This window comes from Lichtheimia ornata (genome assembly GCF_029851405.1).
Source record: "Lichtheimia ornata isolate CBS 291.66 chromosome Unknown scaffold00020, whole genome shotgun sequence".
NCBI lineage: Eukaryota > Fungi > Mucoromycota > Mucoromycetes > Mucorales > Lichtheimiaceae > Lichtheimia > Lichtheimia ornata.
In genome coordinates, this window is record NW_026695340.1 from 103,093 (window position 1) to 120,216 (window position 17,124).

Here is a 17,124-nt window from a genome sequence, read left to right on the forward strand (position 1 = left end):
CGTTTCCAAAGACGACAACCCAAAATAAATCATATACCATATATGCATCCATTTTCTAGAACCAGCGTGTATTCATTGTTGGTATCATAAAAGCCGGCTAGCTAATGTTGTTTGTGTCCCGTCATCAAATAGCGGTATTCCACAAGCGATCACCCGAATCGCCAAGACCAGGTCTAATGTATCCATGTTCATCCAAGGTTTGATCAACAGCAGCCATGTAGATATCAACGTCCGGATGTTCATTTCGAATTTGATCGATACCTTGCTGAGACTACACACACGTGATGATGATTAGGGATGCATACATCATGCATAACAAGAACCCAGATCCACTTACTGCAAGTACGCCAACAAACTTTATATTATCACCTGAAAGACCCCATTCCTTCAAAATGTTGATTGTGGCCACAGCGGTGTTGCCTATTTCATAACAAAGTCATTCAACATGCGAGATCCTTTGTGTGGTGTCTCTTGTCCTTTTTATACCTGTAGCAACAATGGGATCCAACACGTAGCAAACATCCACCTGAGGGTTTTGAGGAAGCTTGTTGTAGTATTCAACGGGTTGTAAAGAGACCTATAGAACAAGGATAGGATGAGCGTGAGAATATTAATGTGTACCAGGGGGAGGGGGATAAGACGCATTTCCAACTTTATACCTTTTCACGATATAAGCCGAGATGTAGCACAGGAGCTTCAGGAAAGAGCGAAAGGAAACCTATAATGAGATAAAGGGCGGCGTGTGTGTGCGCTGATAAGCATTCTTGATAGCGTGCGTACGTATCATCCGCGTTATCGTCATCCTTTACGTACCATCCACGAGTCCAAGGCCTGACCGTAAAATGGGCACAAGGGCAACACGTTGCTTGAGTTCGACACCTGTGAATGGCTCATATGGGCTCATCATCTACATAGTACGATGTCAACGCATGCAATACAACATGACCCTACTACACGCATGTAGATACCTTTTTCTCACGTAAGGTGGGCAAAGTAGACGATGCTTCATAACCCAATAAAAGAGCCAAGTCTCGCATTAATTCACGAACCACCTTTGGCGAGTTTGCAGCTTCTCGTAATTGAGACAACTTGATGGCGACAATGGGATGCTCGCTAATGTGTAGTGATGCTGTCATTGTGGAGAGAGAAAGGGCAAAAGAGAATGAAAAGAAAGAGGGAAAAACGGGGGGGGGCGCTGTTTTGTTTCTTTGTTGTGGTTGTTGGTTGTTGATTGTTGTTGTTTTATATACACACAATATTGTAACCAATATGTATCAGGGGGTTGCGTGTGGGTGGGAAAAGATATGATGGAGATTGCGTAGTAGCGTCGATAAAATAGCTCACGAGGGCAGTCTGTGTAGATGGTACACACAGTAAAAAGGTTCTTATCAATGCAAAAAGAACGTCTAATGCAGACGGTTGGTGCGAGATTGGGTATCACATGTCCGATTTCACTGGTGCACGCTGCATGAATAGCTCCCTTTTTCCGCTTCCCCTGATTGGATATGCTTTGCAGCAACAACAGATATACGACCTATATCATTCTCACACAAAAAACTTATTTAAGCATATCCTTTTCCTCTTTCCATTTGACCAAAGCAATCCTTTCTTCCCTTTTCTCTCTTCACTTTTCCCCTTTTTCCTCTCTCTCTTATCCCTGATGACTATGAACGACGAGCAAATATTGCAACAGCTCTTGGCATCAGTGGAAGCAATTCGGACGGACCAACAAGCACTCTCCTCTCAGGTACGTGTGTCTAAGTTTGGACATAATGAAAAAAGGATGCATGAGTGGCGTTTTAAAAAAGAGAATTTGACATTGACGCATGCGTAGGTGGAACAACTGCTTCATCACCCTGAAACATTGAAACATCAATCCTCCTCCTCCGCCTCCTCTTCGCCAACAAGCACAACCCCTTCCAATTCAACAAAGCCAACCACCATTAAGGCGAACGCAACAAGTGGTGCTGCTAGCGGCTCATCATCCGTTGCATCAAAATACCCTCAACGTGTCATTCTCACAAGTAAAGTGACCTATAATACGCTCATCCACCTGGTTTAATTTTACTCACACTCCTCTTATTATAGCTTATCCTCATCAATTGGGAATACAGCCGGTGAATCTTCATTGGGGAGCACAAGATCCAAAGGAGCGTGGCCCTGTAGTTGCTTCTCGTCATCCTGAAAGCATCAAAAAGAGGTATGTATTACACGTCTCTTTTGACATGCTTTCTCATTCAACTCTTTTAGAAACGCCATTGGTGCTTATGGTGGCTCCTATTGTGTCTATCGTGCATTGGCTGTGGCCATTGGTGACTTGCCTGGTGATCATCGTCCCAACTTTGCCATGACCGAACCAGCTTTCAATGTGGGTCCTCATCCATCATGGTATGATCCTCGCAAGATTGTATCATTGGATCCTTGGGGCCATGTATTACCACAAGTCTTTAAGGAAGAATATGAAAATGGATTGGATGTTAGGTAAATGTGTAAAAGGTTCTATACGCAGGAACATGGATACCATATGAACACGTGCATTCTACATATATAGACCTACTATTGCAGTGACCAAGGCACACATGACGATGGCAGAAATGGAGATGCTTGTAAAACAAGGCAAGCTGCAAGTGGATGGAAAAATTGTCGTCAATGATCGTGGCGATCTTGCCGTTAACAAGGCAGCTGTTGAACCGGTTTGGTACTTGCCAGGAGTGGCTGAACGCTTTGGCATCGATGAAGGCTTATTGCGTCGTGCCTTGTTTGAAGACACGGGTGGCATGTATCCCGAATTGATTACTCGACCCGATCTTAAGGTGTATCTTCCTCCTATTGGAGGCATCAGCGTCTATGTTTTCGGCAATCCTGCTTATATTTCTGGTAAAGAGAGCAAAAGAAAAAAAAGGAGCGAGAGGATATGAGCATGAGAAAAAATGACCATTGTACTAACAAGATCACGTTGCTTTTTGTGCATGTGTGCGTGTGCTTCAGACCCTGAGAAAAAATTGACGCTTCGAGTGCATGATGAGTGCAACGGATCCGATGTATTTGGTAAAAAGAGAAAGGGGGTTTTTTGGGGGGTTGTTTGTTCACAACAAACAACATAGCGTGGATGTTTCCCACACTAACCTGCATTTTTTGCATCACATAGGCAGTGATATTTGCACGTGTCGTCCCTATTTGATCTATGGCATCGAAGCATGCGTCAAGCAAGCCCAACAAGGTGGTGTCGGTGTCATTGTCTATTGTAGGTTCATCTGCTACGTGACCTTTTTCTTTATGCATCATCTGACATGGCACTTGAACTACTAGTCCGGAAGGAAGGTCGTGCTCTTGGTGAAGTGACAAAGTATTTGGTTTACAATGCTCGTAAGTAGACGGCCGTCGTTAGGGTCGCCCTTTGTTAACTCAACATGGTGAATAGGGAAACGACAAGCGGGTGGTGATACTGCCGATCATTACTTTTTACGCACAGAATGCATTGCCGGTGTCAAGGACATGCGCTTCCAAGCACTCATGCCCGATGTTTTGCATTGGCTTGGCATCAAAAAGATTGATCGCATGATGGTATGTGTATAAAGAGCATTGTCATTTTACTGCAATTACTCATTGTTTTCCTATCTACTTTTATAGTCAATGTCCAATATGGTAAGGAATCATCATTCTCTTTATTCTTCACAGCACATGCACAAGCTAACGCAAAAGCTTCATTGTTACGTTCCATAGAAACATGATGCAATCGTTGAATCCGGTATCCCCATTGTGGAGCGGGTACCTATTCCCGAAGACATGATCCCAGCTGACTCAAGGTATGCATAGGGCAAAGGCAAAAGCATTCAATCATCATGTTGTATTAATATTACTTTTCTAATTGTAGAGTGGAGATTGATGCCAAAATTGCTTCAGGCTACTTCACAAGTGGAAAGGCAATGACCGAAGAGCAGCTTGCCCAAGTAAAAGGTCGCAATTGGGAAGACATAGAGCATTAGTTATGTGTTGCAACCATTCAGGATAAAGGAAATAAGACTCCACTATTCCCATGCGGTGGTGCTACATGAAAAAGTGGGAGGAAAAGGAGGAGGAGTAAAGAGTTGGTATCCGACAATGCATTAGATCCAGATGAATTGGCGGGTGACATCCTGTGTGTATTTTATTTCATTGATCACATGTTTCCAAACAAAATCTGTGACAAGAAAAAAGGCGAGGGAGGAGGTCTGGACAAAGAAAAATGGGGGATTCTCTATTTCATGAAGGGTAATCATTGGGGCAGATGAATGTATAGTATATAGATGCAAGATGAATGGGAAAAGAGGGAAGAAGGGACACCTTTTTTAAAGCTGCTCAAGGTCAAAGGTAGTCTCACCAGCACGTTTGATCAAGCGGTATCGTTCCAATTGATAAGATTCATACATGGATCCTGCAAGTCTAGCAGCTTCTAGATGTAATGGCTTCTTTGTAGCTTTAAGGGCATAATCTCGATTCACCCAAATACACATAGCCAAGCATTCACGATGTTCATTCAAATCACCATACCAATACTACAAGGAGATTCTATGAGTTTCTTTGTCATCATTTTGTTGCCAAGATGGCTTTTAACGTACCTGTAATAGACCGCCGCTATGGATAGCTTCTCGATGGGCTCTGGCATCAGCGTCATAGAGTGCCTTAGAATCGGCATCTGCTTTCCGCACACTCCGGAATGCAACAATAAACCAATCCCCTTCACTGTCTTTGCCTAACAAGTTAGCTACCTCGTTCCAGTTGAATGCATCTCGAACAGCTACATGGACATAGTCGTTGGTGATGACATGGAAATGGGGTAGGGCCTTCTCCAAGAGTTGACGATCCACAGGGCGTAAGCTTTGTTCAAATGCTTTTCGATCTTCAGGAGTCTCATCGGTCCATCCGGAAGGACCTACAGTGTCATTATAGATGATGGCATTGCCTTGGGCGACAATCTTCTTTTCAATATCGTTTTGAGAGGACATTTGGGAGAGTGGGGAGGGGGAATCACAGGCAACAAGAAGATGATGGAAAGAAAAAAATGAGAAAAGAAACAAAAACTAGTTTCTTTGGCGGATGACTTATATACGCTTTGTTTCAATGCTGAGTTTAGGTCATTGGTAAGATCTCGGATGTATAAAGACAAGCAGCGGATGGCGTGATTGGCACCCCTGAATGATGAACAAAAGAAAAGTTGTGATTCAACAGCAACAGCACACAATATTGTTTGTGTTTTATTGGATGCGATTGCACTAATAAAAGGTGGTGGGACGCTTGGCAATGAACAAACGGCGTTGAGACTTGTCGACACGCTGGATGCGGTGGGGCAAGGGGAAAGCAAGCTTGGGAACCAAGAGCTGCTTGACGTATTGACGACGAATGTCAGCAGACTTGACTTCAGCAACACGCATGATTTGAACAGAGGAGAAGCGAGCACGATGACGAGCAGCCATATCTTGGTCTATAAGCGGTATTGATATTAGTCTATTTGCATTATTGTTCCTGATGTGCTGTGTAACCATGGCAACATTCAACACTTACAGCAGTTCTCGACAGCTTCAACACGGGACATGGAACGGTATTCCTTGTACATGTTGTGGGTACCAGAGCGAGAATCGTAACGGATCCAGATACCAAAGTTCTTGATTTGCTCAGGGTGCTTCTCGAAGATCTATAGCAACAAGAAGCATGTCTTGTAAATCCTCTTTTCACATCCTCCTTCATTCCATCGTTGCTATGGTATCCTACCTCGTTGACAGAGACAATCTCACCAGCAGCCTTCTTGACCTTGCGAAGCTTCTTCAAGTAGTACCAGAAGCGGGACTTGGCAACAACAGTGTTGGGAGCAAACACACGCATGCGGTACAACTTGGGATGGGGCTCCTTCTCCGAAGGGAGCTTGCGACCGACCACCTGTTTTTTATATCACATCATTCAGCATGGAACTGTTCAATGGGGAAGCTGTGCATAATAAAGGTGCTCATGTTGTAGCGCATTTTTACCTGGTATTCGTGGAACTATAAAAGAAAAAGCCAAAATCAGTATTGGGTGACACACCTTCATGTAAATATCCCATCCATCCACACATCCGTTTCATCCATCAATATATCTCATTCATCCATTGATGAATTGTCATTGTCTCCACTGTCATGTTGATATTTACCTTGGACATCGTCGATATAGGGAAAGAGGGGTTGTTCACAATTGGATGTTGGGCATTGCCATAGCCACTCGGCCCGCCCGCACTTAGTATTTTATCTCCCGACAGGATGACACTAACTCATGCACATCTACCACCTCTCTACTTGTCCTTCACAATGTTGCTTGGATACATGGGTTGATTGTGCTATATATATACATGATAGGGCCTTTTATTTGGTGGACAATCTCATAATAAAGCAATGTTGAAGAATACTTTAAGATGTGAACACTTGTATAGTACTGCTCGTGATCCATAGGGAAAAGGAAGATGTACATAATGAACAGGAGCGTTGGCCTTCTTGATAGGGTCGACAATGGATGGATGATGGTGATGCTCCTGCAATAGTGACATGTGTGGGATCAAAGTGACCTTGAGGGGTTGCCATATTGTAAACGTGGATGTTGGAGAGTACTATAAAACGCGTACGTGGATTGATAGCAGATCAACCAGTAAAGATAGACGCACGCACGCAATGAATGAATCAGTGATTGACCATGGGTTACAAGCACAAACCTTGTGAATGGATGCAATAAGGTACATGAGGCACGTGATCAATCCTTTCTTTGTGTCGGCGATATCGTGTACCTTCAACTTTTCTTCCTTTCAAAGCACACAAACCATGACCAAGGACCCCGATCGAATACTTGTACGTGAAGCTCATGCTACTATCAAGAAAGAATGTAAGGCTTGAATGCTGGATCCCTTGCTCAGTGTAAGCTCATGGGTTTGTACAGTGCATCGACGCAAGCAAGACATTCGACAACGTACCGAATTCCTTATCGCTGCTCTGCGAGCTCAATGTATGTCGATGGTAAACGAGTTACCGGCTTCAGTACGAAAAATGACGATGCGTGAGTTTTGTCATATCTACGGTGCCGATACAGCATTGTACCTACGTCAAGAAGCCAAACGAAGAATGCAAAGGGTGATCCAAGAGCAACACCGGCCACGTGAAGAGCATCAAGTAGTGCATGATCATTCATCAAAAGACGAGGTAGTTCATCAGGATGAGCAGGATCAGCTTCGCATGGATCAACAACAACAACAACCTACAAATGATGTACATGATCTACAACAGCATTCACACGATGATATCGACCATCAACCACAACCTCCTCCTACCAACAACAACAACAGTGATCATGATCAGGATCTTAGTTTTCAATTGGGTCCATCACTGCAATATCAAACGACAAGCTACGACGACGATGAACCTCCAATGGGTACCATCTTTTTACATATGGATCGACAAAACCATCCTCGCGTGAGATTTCAATTGGATCCTTTACAAAGCGTTGACCAACTTGGCGAATTCTCTATTGACACGCCCCGTGACATTATACAACAAATGACACATCGACAACGTGTTCGTATTTGCCAGCAAATCGAGGATATCCAAAACAAGCTTGAGAATGCCAAATCCTGCTTCGAGCCTGACAATGAGTAATAGCGCATTGTGTGTATATAAGAATATAGTTGTATATATAAAAAAATTGGGAATGAACAATGACAACAAGCTAGGTTGAATGTGTGTGAGGGGGTTGAGGGGATGGGTGAACTACAAAGGATATGTAAAAGAGAAGAGAGATGTGTGTGTGGTGGGTGTGTGTTTTCTAATCTAGTTGAAGCTTCGGCCATTGGACAAGGTGCTGTACATTTCATCGATTTGGGTTCCATATACCTTGCGTGCAAGTTCACGCTTGAGCTTGAAGGTGGGGGTAAGGAGATCATTCTCAATCGTGAATTCCTCAGCTGTCAAATGAATAGCTCTGATCTGCTCAAAGCCCTTGAGATCATTTTCCTTGCCATATGCATTCAAAACCTTGAGCAATTCCTTCTTCACTTCATCCGACTTGTATGCTTCCTCCTTGGACAAACCAGAAACCTTGCTTTGAGCCCATGGGACAAAAGTTTCAGCATCAGGCACAACAATACCAACGAGGGAGGATTGCTTGGAATCACCATACACAAAGGCTTGTGCAACTAGCTCATGCTTTTGATAAACACCTTCGATCTTTTCGGGTGCAATGTATTCGCCTTGAGACAACTTGAAGATGTTCTTGAGACGATCAATGATTTGAAGACGATTGGCCGAGTCGAATAGACCAATGTCACCCGTATGCAACCAACCATCCTCATCAATAGCTTCAGCGGTCTTATCAGGCACCTTGTAATACTCTCGCATAATGGATGGACCACGCACACAAATCTCACCACGTGGGAAGGGCTTATCAGTGGAACGATAATCCATGTCAGGTACATCCACCAACTTGATCTCAGAGCATGGGAAGGGTGCACCCACCACACCGGATGTGTTATCATCAGTGAGCGTCTATTGTTGTCATGGTTAATCCCCAATATGGTTAGCTTGTCGTAATAACTTTCTTACCAAGCAGCCACCACAAAAGTTTTCGGTTTGACCATAGCCTTCGTATACATTGGCCGAGAAACAAATACGCATGAAATCCATGACATCAGGTGAAACAGGTGCTGAACCACTCAAAATGAATCTCAAACGACCACCAAGCTTTTGACGGATCTAGAATAGATGTGTCAATAAAATAAAGGGTAGACCTATCATATATACACTCCCTTACCTGGCTAAAGACAAGGCGATCCCAAAGCCAATGGTATACAGTGGTATCCAAGTTGGCCTTTTTAGAGCCGAAAGCTCTGTGGAACAAAAAGCTGCTCAAACCACCCTTTGCACGAACACCGGCCAAGACCTTGTCATAGATACGATTGAATAAACGAGGAACAGAGCAAAAAACGGTTGGCTTCAATTCGGCAATGTCATCCAATAATTTAGCCGTATCACCCTGTTTGTTGTTATGCATAATGATGAGTACCTGCATATTCCTGACATCATCATCGTCCTTTTTCTTCTCCTTTTTACCTGGTAGTAACCAATGGAAGCACCTCGGAAGACATGCAATCCTTGAGCCACACGCTCAAACACGTGTGCAAGTGGAAGATAGGAAATGTAGACATCGTTTTCATCCACTCTAGCAAACGAGCCCGAGTCACCAACACAAGCAGCTGAATAAATGGAAGCAACGCAGTTGGCATGTGTAAGCACAGCTCCTTTGGGGACACCGGTCGTGCCACTACACGCATATAAAATAATCTGTCATGAGGAAATCTAAATCCCATGAAATGCCCCAACGCTTTTTGTAATTTACCTGGTATAGCAAATGGTGGCAATATCCTCAGCCTTGGGAAGCTCTGTTTCCTCCTTGATAGAGGCACCCATCTTTTCAACTTGTTGGAAAGTGTATACTTCAACGCCGGCTTCATTGGCGGCCTTCTTATCGGCTTCTTTGAGATTGTCGTGATCCATAATGATGACATTTTTGATGGTTGGCAGACGACTTTTGAGCTGAGTAATGTTGTTTAGCTTATCGGCACTGGCGACAATAAACTCCATCTCGGTTTGGTTGACAATGTATTCAATGGCTTCAGCACCAAGCGTATCGTACAAGGCCACAATCATGAAGCTTTGGCGATAAGATGCGTATTCAGTCATCGTCTATCATAATGGGAATGTTAAAACCCAAAAAAGAGTCTCTTGACCACACCCCCATTCTTTCGTCACTTACCCACTCGGGTCGGTTAATGCTGTATACACCAATCGCTTTTTGACGACCCAAGCCAAGACTCACGAGACCACGGCCATAGCTCTCAATGGATTGGCGCACTTCTTTGTGGGAACGCCACACGTACTCATAAGCAACACCATCGTTTATGCGGCGAGTACCGAGAAATGGAGTATCTAAAAGCAAGGTTGTTATTATCTCCATGGCAACGTTAACCAAAAAGACGTGTGCTCACCACCACCGATCTTGTTGCCCTCCAAGTACATGTCCCACATTGTATAAATGTTGGGAGGATGATCAATGAGCTTGTCGGCAAACTTGAAATGACGCATAGGAGCTGTCTCGCCCTCTTTGACTGGGGCATTAGGTGCCTTTACTGAATATGGTGGGTCAAAAGCTGCAGGCATGGATAATAGTGTATGTATGTGTGTGTGAGTGTGTGAGAATGTGTGTAAGTGAAGTGTGAGAAAGAGAGAAAGGGGAAAGAAAAAGAAAGGGTGAGAGAGAGAGAACAAAGACACTATGTTTGACATGTCGGACTAATCATCTGAGGTTTTCTTCTTGGATAGCTTGACTTTGCCATTCTCCAAACGAGCAGTGAGTCCCATATCCGAAAGATCATCCGTTTGCACAGCTTGGAGAGGTTCCATTTCTGCAATCAGGGTCTGGTTCTCATCATTGCCTTGTAACATATGACGGATGGCAAGCACCGCATGTTCACGAAGATCTAAATATCACAATTTAGCTTTTCCCCAACCAAACGTTCTCAACCCTAAAAAGCCCCGCTTTTTTTCTTTTTGGTTATACTTGCATGGATTCGCGTCATCAATCTTGCACTGTGCAAGTACAAGTGGTATACCACCCGTTTCTCGAATCTAAATAAAACTTGTTAGTCATTACAATCCTTCCACTTTTTTCATTTCATCCTCATTCCCGGTACGCTACCTTGTCCTGCATCCTCCGGTCATGGTAGCACAGCGTCCCCATAAGCCGTACACTGTCGCGTTTCAAATAGTTGAACCCAGGCTGGCTCATCGTCTCACAGCATCTAAGTAGATCTTTGGGGTGGTTACCGGTCTGTGCGTCGTTACACCTTGGGTTTCTTCCTTCCTCCAAAGCTTACTTGTCATGTTGCCCATTGTATCCTTTTCTACAAGCAATTCTCGGAACCGTCCCTGGTCTTGCATTGTTAATAGCGACACCGACAATTGCAATACAAGCACCAATCCAGTATACAATTCCGACACGTTATCCATTTCCACCTTGCCATCCCCGCTCTTGGCCTGCTCAAATGCTTGCACTGCTTCTTTGGAGAAATCATTGACGAGGCTTGCCACACATTCAAGATCCGTATCATGAATAAAGGAAGGCAATGCATGTTGCTGTTGTTGTTGCTCCGAACGATGAACCTTGGAATCGAGCACCTTCAAGAGTCGTGTTTGACGGCTATTCATTTGTCCGCTATCATAATTCAATCAGTTTCAAAAAGATGTAAAGTACCTCTTGCATCACAACGTACTTGGAACCCTTCACACAGTCGTACAATGCTGTAAAGTGACCCTCGTCAATAAGCTGGCTTAGGATGGTATACCTAAGATGCGCGTGAGAAAATAAATACCACTCATCCATTCATTGATTACGATGGACTTACCCGAGTTCGAAATTCTTGCTCTTTTCATCATTATGCAAACGCTCCAAATCATCCAGAATAGCTGCCACCATCTTTTGACCGGGGATTGATTTGATCATGATCTTGCTATGGATCTATATGAGTTCTTTGTATGCGTACGATCTCGATCCTATACAACTTACCATCTCTCGGGGGAATTGCTAATGCAATTTAATATCAACACCATGGTACTCATGACAACGGTATCATCATTGACGGTCAACAAGTCGCTTTTTTTACCAAGAAACGGATGCAAAGCGTGAGAACTTGAGATGCAGAATATCGCCCCTCCTTTCCTCTTTGACTTTTACCTAAAGATGGTACCACGATCTTGTTGTTGCATCCAATCTTCCCATATCGATTCAAGGGCAATCGGGTTGCCTGTGATGAAATTGCAGATGGCTTGTACACCCACTTGGACCACAGTCATGCCTTGAAGATGATAGTAAGCACAATGATGGATCATGCAATGCAATGCAACTTGATACTTACTAAGCACAGGACTATTCCTATCACGATATCGGATAATGTTTTCCGTTTCCACCAAAGCACCTTGAATGCTAATACACAATGAGATTGGAATGAATGATAGGCAAACAAACAAGACATCATACACACACACTTACATGGCCAGCTGTTGGCTCATCTGGTCGCCAGCTGTCACGTTACGTGCTAGTTTGAGTAACGCGATAAGGGATTCTTCTGCGTTGCGATCGAAATAAAGTGCTGTGAGAGCCAAGCAAGTCAATCGCCAAAAGACATTGGAGTGACCAATCTCGGATCTATGGAAAAAGAAAAGGTTACTGATCGTGCACCCAATGGACGATTATGAGAATGCTACCTCAATTCAGGCTCATTGACAGTGCGTTTGACAGCTGCTGTCAAGGCAGCTTCAAGAGTGGGGTGTGAGTTGGCGTCGGCTAGATAGCGGTCGAGATGTTGAAGGATGACAGATAACATGAATGATGATGATGAAAAAGATGCTCATGCACACCACCACCACCACCAGCAAATTTTCGGGCCCTTTGCATGATAGCTGCTGCTGCTGTTGTTTCAGATACAGCTTGTAAACCCCCTTCTTTTGACAACCCCGGCCTATGCGATTGGACTATCAACCAACGCGTGATGACAGGTGGACACCACACCACATGAATGGTAGAAAAAGATGGAATAAACTTCTTTATGATGATAGATCACACATGTCACGGGACCAAGTGCCACTTTGTATCTGATGTTAGAAAAGACTTGCAGATGAAAGCACCACGTGCCAAAAGTTCTACTGGATCAAGATCACAAGACTATTGCTTGGCACACATGTATGAAACAAATAAAAAGAAAATGAGTCTCCATGATATCATCCTACCTTCGTTTGAAAAGAGCGAGATGTTATTATTATGCATAAAGCAGTGGTGGCAGTGATGGCTGTTGACATGGTAGTTGTTGTTGTTGTTGTTGCTATGGTGAGACGCTACACGAAATGAAGGATCAAATATAGCATTGTTGGTTTATTGGCAGCAAGAATGTTCTCGTGACAGGGATAAGACTGATAGAGTTTGGATCGGTCTCACATGTCAGCCATCTTTAGTCTTTTGGGGAAGTGGATTTTTAAGACCGACAAGAGCAGAGCGACACACGACATCACGCTTCTTTTCCTTCTTTTGATATACCACAACCACATACAACACGAACCATGGTCGCCACTTCATCGCAACTGATAGTAAGCTCAACTACCTCTCCCTCCAACTCTCTCCCAAAACCAAAACCGAAAACGAACCACCATGGAATGTCCCCTGCCCGATTAGACAATGTTCCTCGATGCTCCACCGTGCTGGATCTCACGCAAGTGACCCGTTCCCTTTTTCCGCTCATGTTTCCCCCACCTTCTATCGCTACATCAATCGCCTAACATTCCCCCCCCTCCTTTTTAGTATACTTAAAGGGAAGCAACTAGAACAAGCTATCCAATCTTTGGTCTATACCCTATTCCCCGGCTGTAACGTTACCAATGTACGGCGTGTGAGTGGAGCTCTGACAAAGTAAGTATCCTGCTGCTGCTAATACACATCTTGCATGAGACATTTACATATTCACATGGGTATCTATGATAGTGCTGTATACTTTGTGACAGTGGGTAATACAACCACCTTGCTATTACGAGTGTACGGGATTGGCAGCGATGAATTCATTGATAGATCCAACGAGTTGCTTTGGTTGAATCGATTAGCCCATCTCAAGTTGGGTCCTCGTCTTTTGGCTATCTTTGGCAATGGTCGCTTTGAAGAATTCCTACCCTCCACCACCCTCACTCACTCAGACTTACAAGACCCAGTCTTATCAGCTCAAATCGCACGTCGCTTCCGCCAACTCCATAGCCTTATCGATATTTATCCACCAGCATCACCGGATGAGATGGCAATATGGCACAGTGTCGACCGATGGTTCGAAACATTGCAACAAGAATCACATTCTCTCCCATTCATCTTTGACTTTGACCGGCTGGGCCGTGAGATTGATCAATGCAAGGCATTCTTGAAGAATACAAGCCCCATTGTCTTTGCACACAACGATGTAAGTTATCATCACCACCTCTCTCTCTTTGGTATCATAGATCACTGATAGACATCCTTTTTATACATGATGGGTATTCTTGTATATACATCTACATCTACGTTATGCAGGTTCAGTATGGTAATGTGCTTCGACTCAAGGGAACAGCAAATACGTTAGTATTGGTGGATTTTGAATATGCAGGTTACAATCCTCGTGGTTATGACATTGCCAATCACTTTATCGAATGGACGTACAACTATCATGGTGATACCCCTGCACTCATGTGCCCTGATGCCTTCCCAAGCACTGCACAACAAATTCGCTTCTTGAAGGAGTATGCTAATGGTGATGACAATCTTGTGGATTCTCTCCTTGTGGAAACGCGGCAATGGCTCATGGCTGTTCATTTGCATTGGGGTTTGTGGGGTCTTGTTCAAGCATGCCATAGTGAAATTGACTTTGATTATATCTCATACGCTTTGGAACGTATCGGGGCATTCCGTAAAGAGTTGCAGAAAATGACTGTTGATCAATAAACATCACTTTTTATATAAGGATTGTAATACAATGACGCATGTCCATTAGTTTTTATTACACGCATATCCAACCAACCTTTTGCATCAAGTTCTCATCTATACACCCGCTCTCGTACATGCATGATGAGATACAGTATCAGTTCATGCATCAATTTATCAATGCATCATCCCCAACACATAAAAGTACCCACGCCGACAATGCACGATAAAAAGTTGTCATCATACTACTCCCACGCGTCTCTTTCCTCTACCATTCTACTTTGATTGCTTATAAGGTCAAATATCCTAGGTTTTGTTCGTATCCTATTCCTTGCAAGCTTTGTGAATAAGCGCTGATCTTTGATGTGATCTTTCATAGTGCTTTATTTTATCCTACTCTCAATGTCGTTGTATTGCGATATTGTATTCTTGTAACGAGGTAAAGCCTGATCATGTTGCTTGATGGTCACTACTCATACACGCTACCTTGATACTCTCGATATAGCTATCTCTCCGTGAATCATCTGCAAAAGTTGGTTTTGGTGCCATGGTCTACGTCGGGTGCTGAAATTGACATGGTGCATGATTTGACATGATGCAAATAGCAGGGGAACCCACACCAAGTCCCATTGTGTGGTGATCTAACGGCCTCCCTGGAAGCAGTCAGTAGCGCTATCATAGGAACGCCTTTGATGCAGGGTGAAACAAGATTGGAGGCGATTAGCAACAACCGTCAGGGAGCAGATGGAATCTCGAAAATACGAGGTGGTTTCGAGTTACAGTGTTGATCCTAGAGACGTTGGGTGAATATGACAACAGCAAGATTGATCACGTCAAAGACGCTTTTGGTGCTCGAACGATGCTTCGTGCCAACTATAATACGTACTATTACGGTGGACAGGCAGCAACGTGCTTGTCGGTTTACTTTTGTCATGCTAGAGGTTACATAGTAATTACTTTTTCCTTTTACTTTGGCATGGTATGAATTATTTCCATTAGGGAAAAAGCTGCACATTTGGTCATTATCCATGCCAACAAGTGGCATTAATGGTCATGGACAGGATTATCTCTTTAAAGTTGCCAGTGGAGGTGATGGAGCGCGATGTACTACTGGACATGTTGAATCAATTATGGTCATTGAAGGTATACTAGCACTGTCTGATAAGCTCAAGTACTTTCAGTACTAACAGGTGAATGTAGGTGTTGTTATTTCATTCGATCTCAGTGATTAATACATTACGTGAAGAGCACATCAACGTCATGGAGAGACTGGCTTTAGGTGAATACACCGAAATTCCTATTGATCTACGCACAACTATGAATGCCCGATGTACCGAAACCAACAAAGCAAGCTGGAATTGCCGAGTTGCTGCCTGATAGTGATCCGTTTTTGCGAGATGAAGATCAATATCTTGTTGTTCGTAACATTGAAGAAGATGATTAAAGTGACTTCACAAATATATATGTATTCATTGCATCGTATTGTACATGTAATCAGGTATAAGGAATCAAAATACAGGTGATAATATTGCAATGAGCCTATTGTCAGCGCGCTAGTTAATATGATTCAATGCTACTTTTACATACAACCTTACCGCAGCAACCATGCTCTTCCAAAAATCCAACGTCATCGACCCTTCAACTCAAACGCAGGCCTATAGAGCCCTGGACGCGTTCCAAGAAGCTTTTCCAGCACACTTGACTAGTGCAGAGCGACACAGCGGCCACTTGATACAGGCTGGGACTTGAACCCAAAGAGATGATGATGATGCCCCAAGTTGCATTGCCTGACCAAAGAAACCTATTCAATTCATTATTAGCACACACACAATAAACACCCTTTTCATTGTTTGTTTCATTGCACTTGCCTTCTCCATAGACATAAAGATCCTTAGCTGCTGGTTATTAGAGACCGAAAACCATGGTGTAGTGTTGTTGAGCCGAAACAGAACGCCAAACCAGCCAACGTCTTGAAACCAAACTTGCCCCCCTATATAAGCTAACACGTCAATGGAACCAGTTCGGCTGCAACATTGGACTCTCAATGTACCTGTTGACACCAAGCGTAGAGCGGGAATAGCAACGAACAAGAGGAAGCAACGATATCGCCATGGCAACCACCAACCACCAACCACGCTCATTCCTCAGCACTTGGACACACTCACTCCCTGACAATGCATGTTCAGAACTACATTAACATCTCACAGCCAACAATAGCACTCTTCTATAATACATTACCTTGATCGAGATGTCGTGAATGGAATAAAAGCAGAGGAGTGAGAAAGAGAAGAGAAGCGTTGTCTCAAGTCGTGGAGCTGTCCCCCAAGTTTAAATCCCCCTACTGCTATTACACTGAGGCCATTCAATGACCCCACACACACCATCACCCATCGTCATCATCACCCTCACGATAGAAAATAGGTACACGCAAATAAAAGAAATGATGATCCTCACGTATAGCAAAAGGGTGTGTGCCATTTTACACTTTACATGATAATGATGATCCAACAACAGCCATTGCCTTTACTACCAGGTTACCTCGAATCAAGAAAGTTAAATGATGGGAATGATGGGCTGGAGCAGGGCAATCGA

The 17,124-nt window shown here is 43.7% G+C and overlaps 9 protein-coding genes across 9 annotated transcripts; 4 read left to right on the forward strand and 5 right to left on the reverse strand.

Moving 5' to 3' along the window:
- Positions 1-124: 124 nt before the first annotated feature.
- Positions 125-1,136, reverse strand: O0I10_005116 (uracil phosphoribosyltransferase; the record flags this gene model as incomplete). The annotated part of the gene is made up of 6 exons (XM_058485164.1): positions 125-271; positions 338-420; positions 487-577; positions 660-718; positions 814-907; positions 969-1,136. 6 exons carry the CDS (start codon positions 1,134-1,136, stop codon positions 125-127), a joined length of 642 nt encoding a protein of 213 aa, XP_058343991.1.
- A 530-nt stretch (positions 1,137-1,666) lies between these two features.
- O0I10_005117 (uncharacterized protein) lies at positions 1,667-3,986 on the forward strand (the record flags this gene model as incomplete). Its single annotated transcript, XM_058485165.1, has 12 exons — positions 1,667-1,747; positions 1,835-2,024; positions 2,089-2,200; positions 2,251-2,481; positions 2,552-2,877; positions 2,989-3,048; positions 3,149-3,244; positions 3,310-3,366; positions 3,422-3,564; positions 3,631-3,645; positions 3,724-3,806; positions 3,875-3,986. The coding sequence occupies 12 exons, from the start codon at positions 1,667-1,669 to the stop codon at positions 3,984-3,986; spliced, it is 1,506 nt and encodes a 501-aa protein (XP_058343992.1).
- Positions 3,987-4,328: 342 nt separating this feature from the next.
- O0I10_005118 (uncharacterized protein) lies at positions 4,329-4,985 on the reverse strand (the record flags this gene model as incomplete). The annotated part of the gene is made up of 2 exons (XM_058485166.1): positions 4,329-4,535; positions 4,599-4,985. The coding sequence occupies 2 exons, from the start codon at positions 4,983-4,985 to the stop codon at positions 4,329-4,331; spliced, it is 594 nt and encodes a 197-aa protein (XP_058343993.1).
- A 267-nt stretch (positions 4,986-5,252) lies between these two features.
- O0I10_005119 (uncharacterized protein) lies at positions 5,253-6,172 on the reverse strand (the record flags this gene model as incomplete). The annotated part of the gene is made up of 5 exons (XM_058485167.1): positions 5,253-5,461; positions 5,542-5,671; positions 5,749-5,913; positions 6,003-6,017; positions 6,164-6,172. The coding sequence occupies 5 exons, from the start codon at positions 6,170-6,172 to the stop codon at positions 5,253-5,255; spliced, it is 528 nt and encodes a 175-aa protein (XP_058343994.1).
- A 649-nt stretch (positions 6,173-6,821) lies between these two features.
- Positions 6,822-7,649, forward strand: O0I10_005120 (uncharacterized protein; the record flags this gene model as incomplete). The annotated part of the gene is made up of 2 exons (XM_058485168.1): positions 6,822-6,882; positions 6,937-7,649. The coding sequence occupies 2 exons, from the start codon at positions 6,822-6,824 to the stop codon at positions 7,647-7,649; spliced, it is 774 nt and encodes a 257-aa protein (XP_058343995.1).
- A 171-nt stretch (positions 7,650-7,820) lies between these two features.
- O0I10_005121 (uncharacterized protein) lies at positions 7,821-10,205 on the reverse strand (the record flags this gene model as incomplete). The annotated part of the gene is made up of 7 exons (XM_058485169.1): positions 7,821-8,534; positions 8,592-8,741; positions 8,800-9,021; positions 9,099-9,309; positions 9,385-9,731; positions 9,802-9,974; positions 10,034-10,205. 7 exons carry the CDS (start codon positions 10,203-10,205, stop codon positions 7,821-7,823), a joined length of 1,989 nt encoding a protein of 662 aa, XP_058343996.1.
- Positions 10,206-10,337: 132 nt separating this feature from the next.
- On the reverse strand, positions 10,338-12,427 carry O0I10_005122 (uncharacterized protein; the record flags this gene model as incomplete). Its single annotated transcript, XM_058485170.1, has 11 exons — positions 10,338-10,525; positions 10,610-10,673; positions 10,744-10,856; positions 10,922-11,259; positions 11,318-11,389; positions 11,450-11,554; positions 11,611-11,697; positions 11,779-11,899; positions 11,960-12,027; positions 12,094-12,249; positions 12,309-12,427. The coding sequence occupies 11 exons, from the start codon at positions 12,425-12,427 to the stop codon at positions 10,338-10,340; spliced, it is 1,431 nt and encodes a 476-aa protein (XP_058343997.1).
- An 845-nt stretch (positions 12,428-13,272) lies between these two features.
- O0I10_005123 (uncharacterized protein) lies at positions 13,273-14,553 on the forward strand (the record flags this gene model as incomplete). Its single annotated transcript, XM_058485171.1, has 4 exons — positions 13,273-13,310; positions 13,396-13,503; positions 13,576-14,035; positions 14,146-14,553. 4 exons carry the CDS (start codon positions 13,273-13,275, stop codon positions 14,551-14,553), a joined length of 1,014 nt encoding a protein of 337 aa, XP_058343998.1.
- Positions 14,554-15,464: 911 nt separating this feature from the next.
- On the forward strand, positions 15,465-15,976 carry O0I10_005124 (uncharacterized protein; the record flags this gene model as incomplete). Its single annotated transcript, XM_058485172.1, has 4 exons — positions 15,465-15,473; positions 15,532-15,675; positions 15,733-15,862; positions 15,936-15,976. 4 exons carry the CDS (start codon positions 15,465-15,467, stop codon positions 15,974-15,976), a joined length of 324 nt encoding a protein of 107 aa, XP_058343999.1.
- Between the last annotated feature and the right edge of the window lie 1,148 nt (positions 15,977-17,124).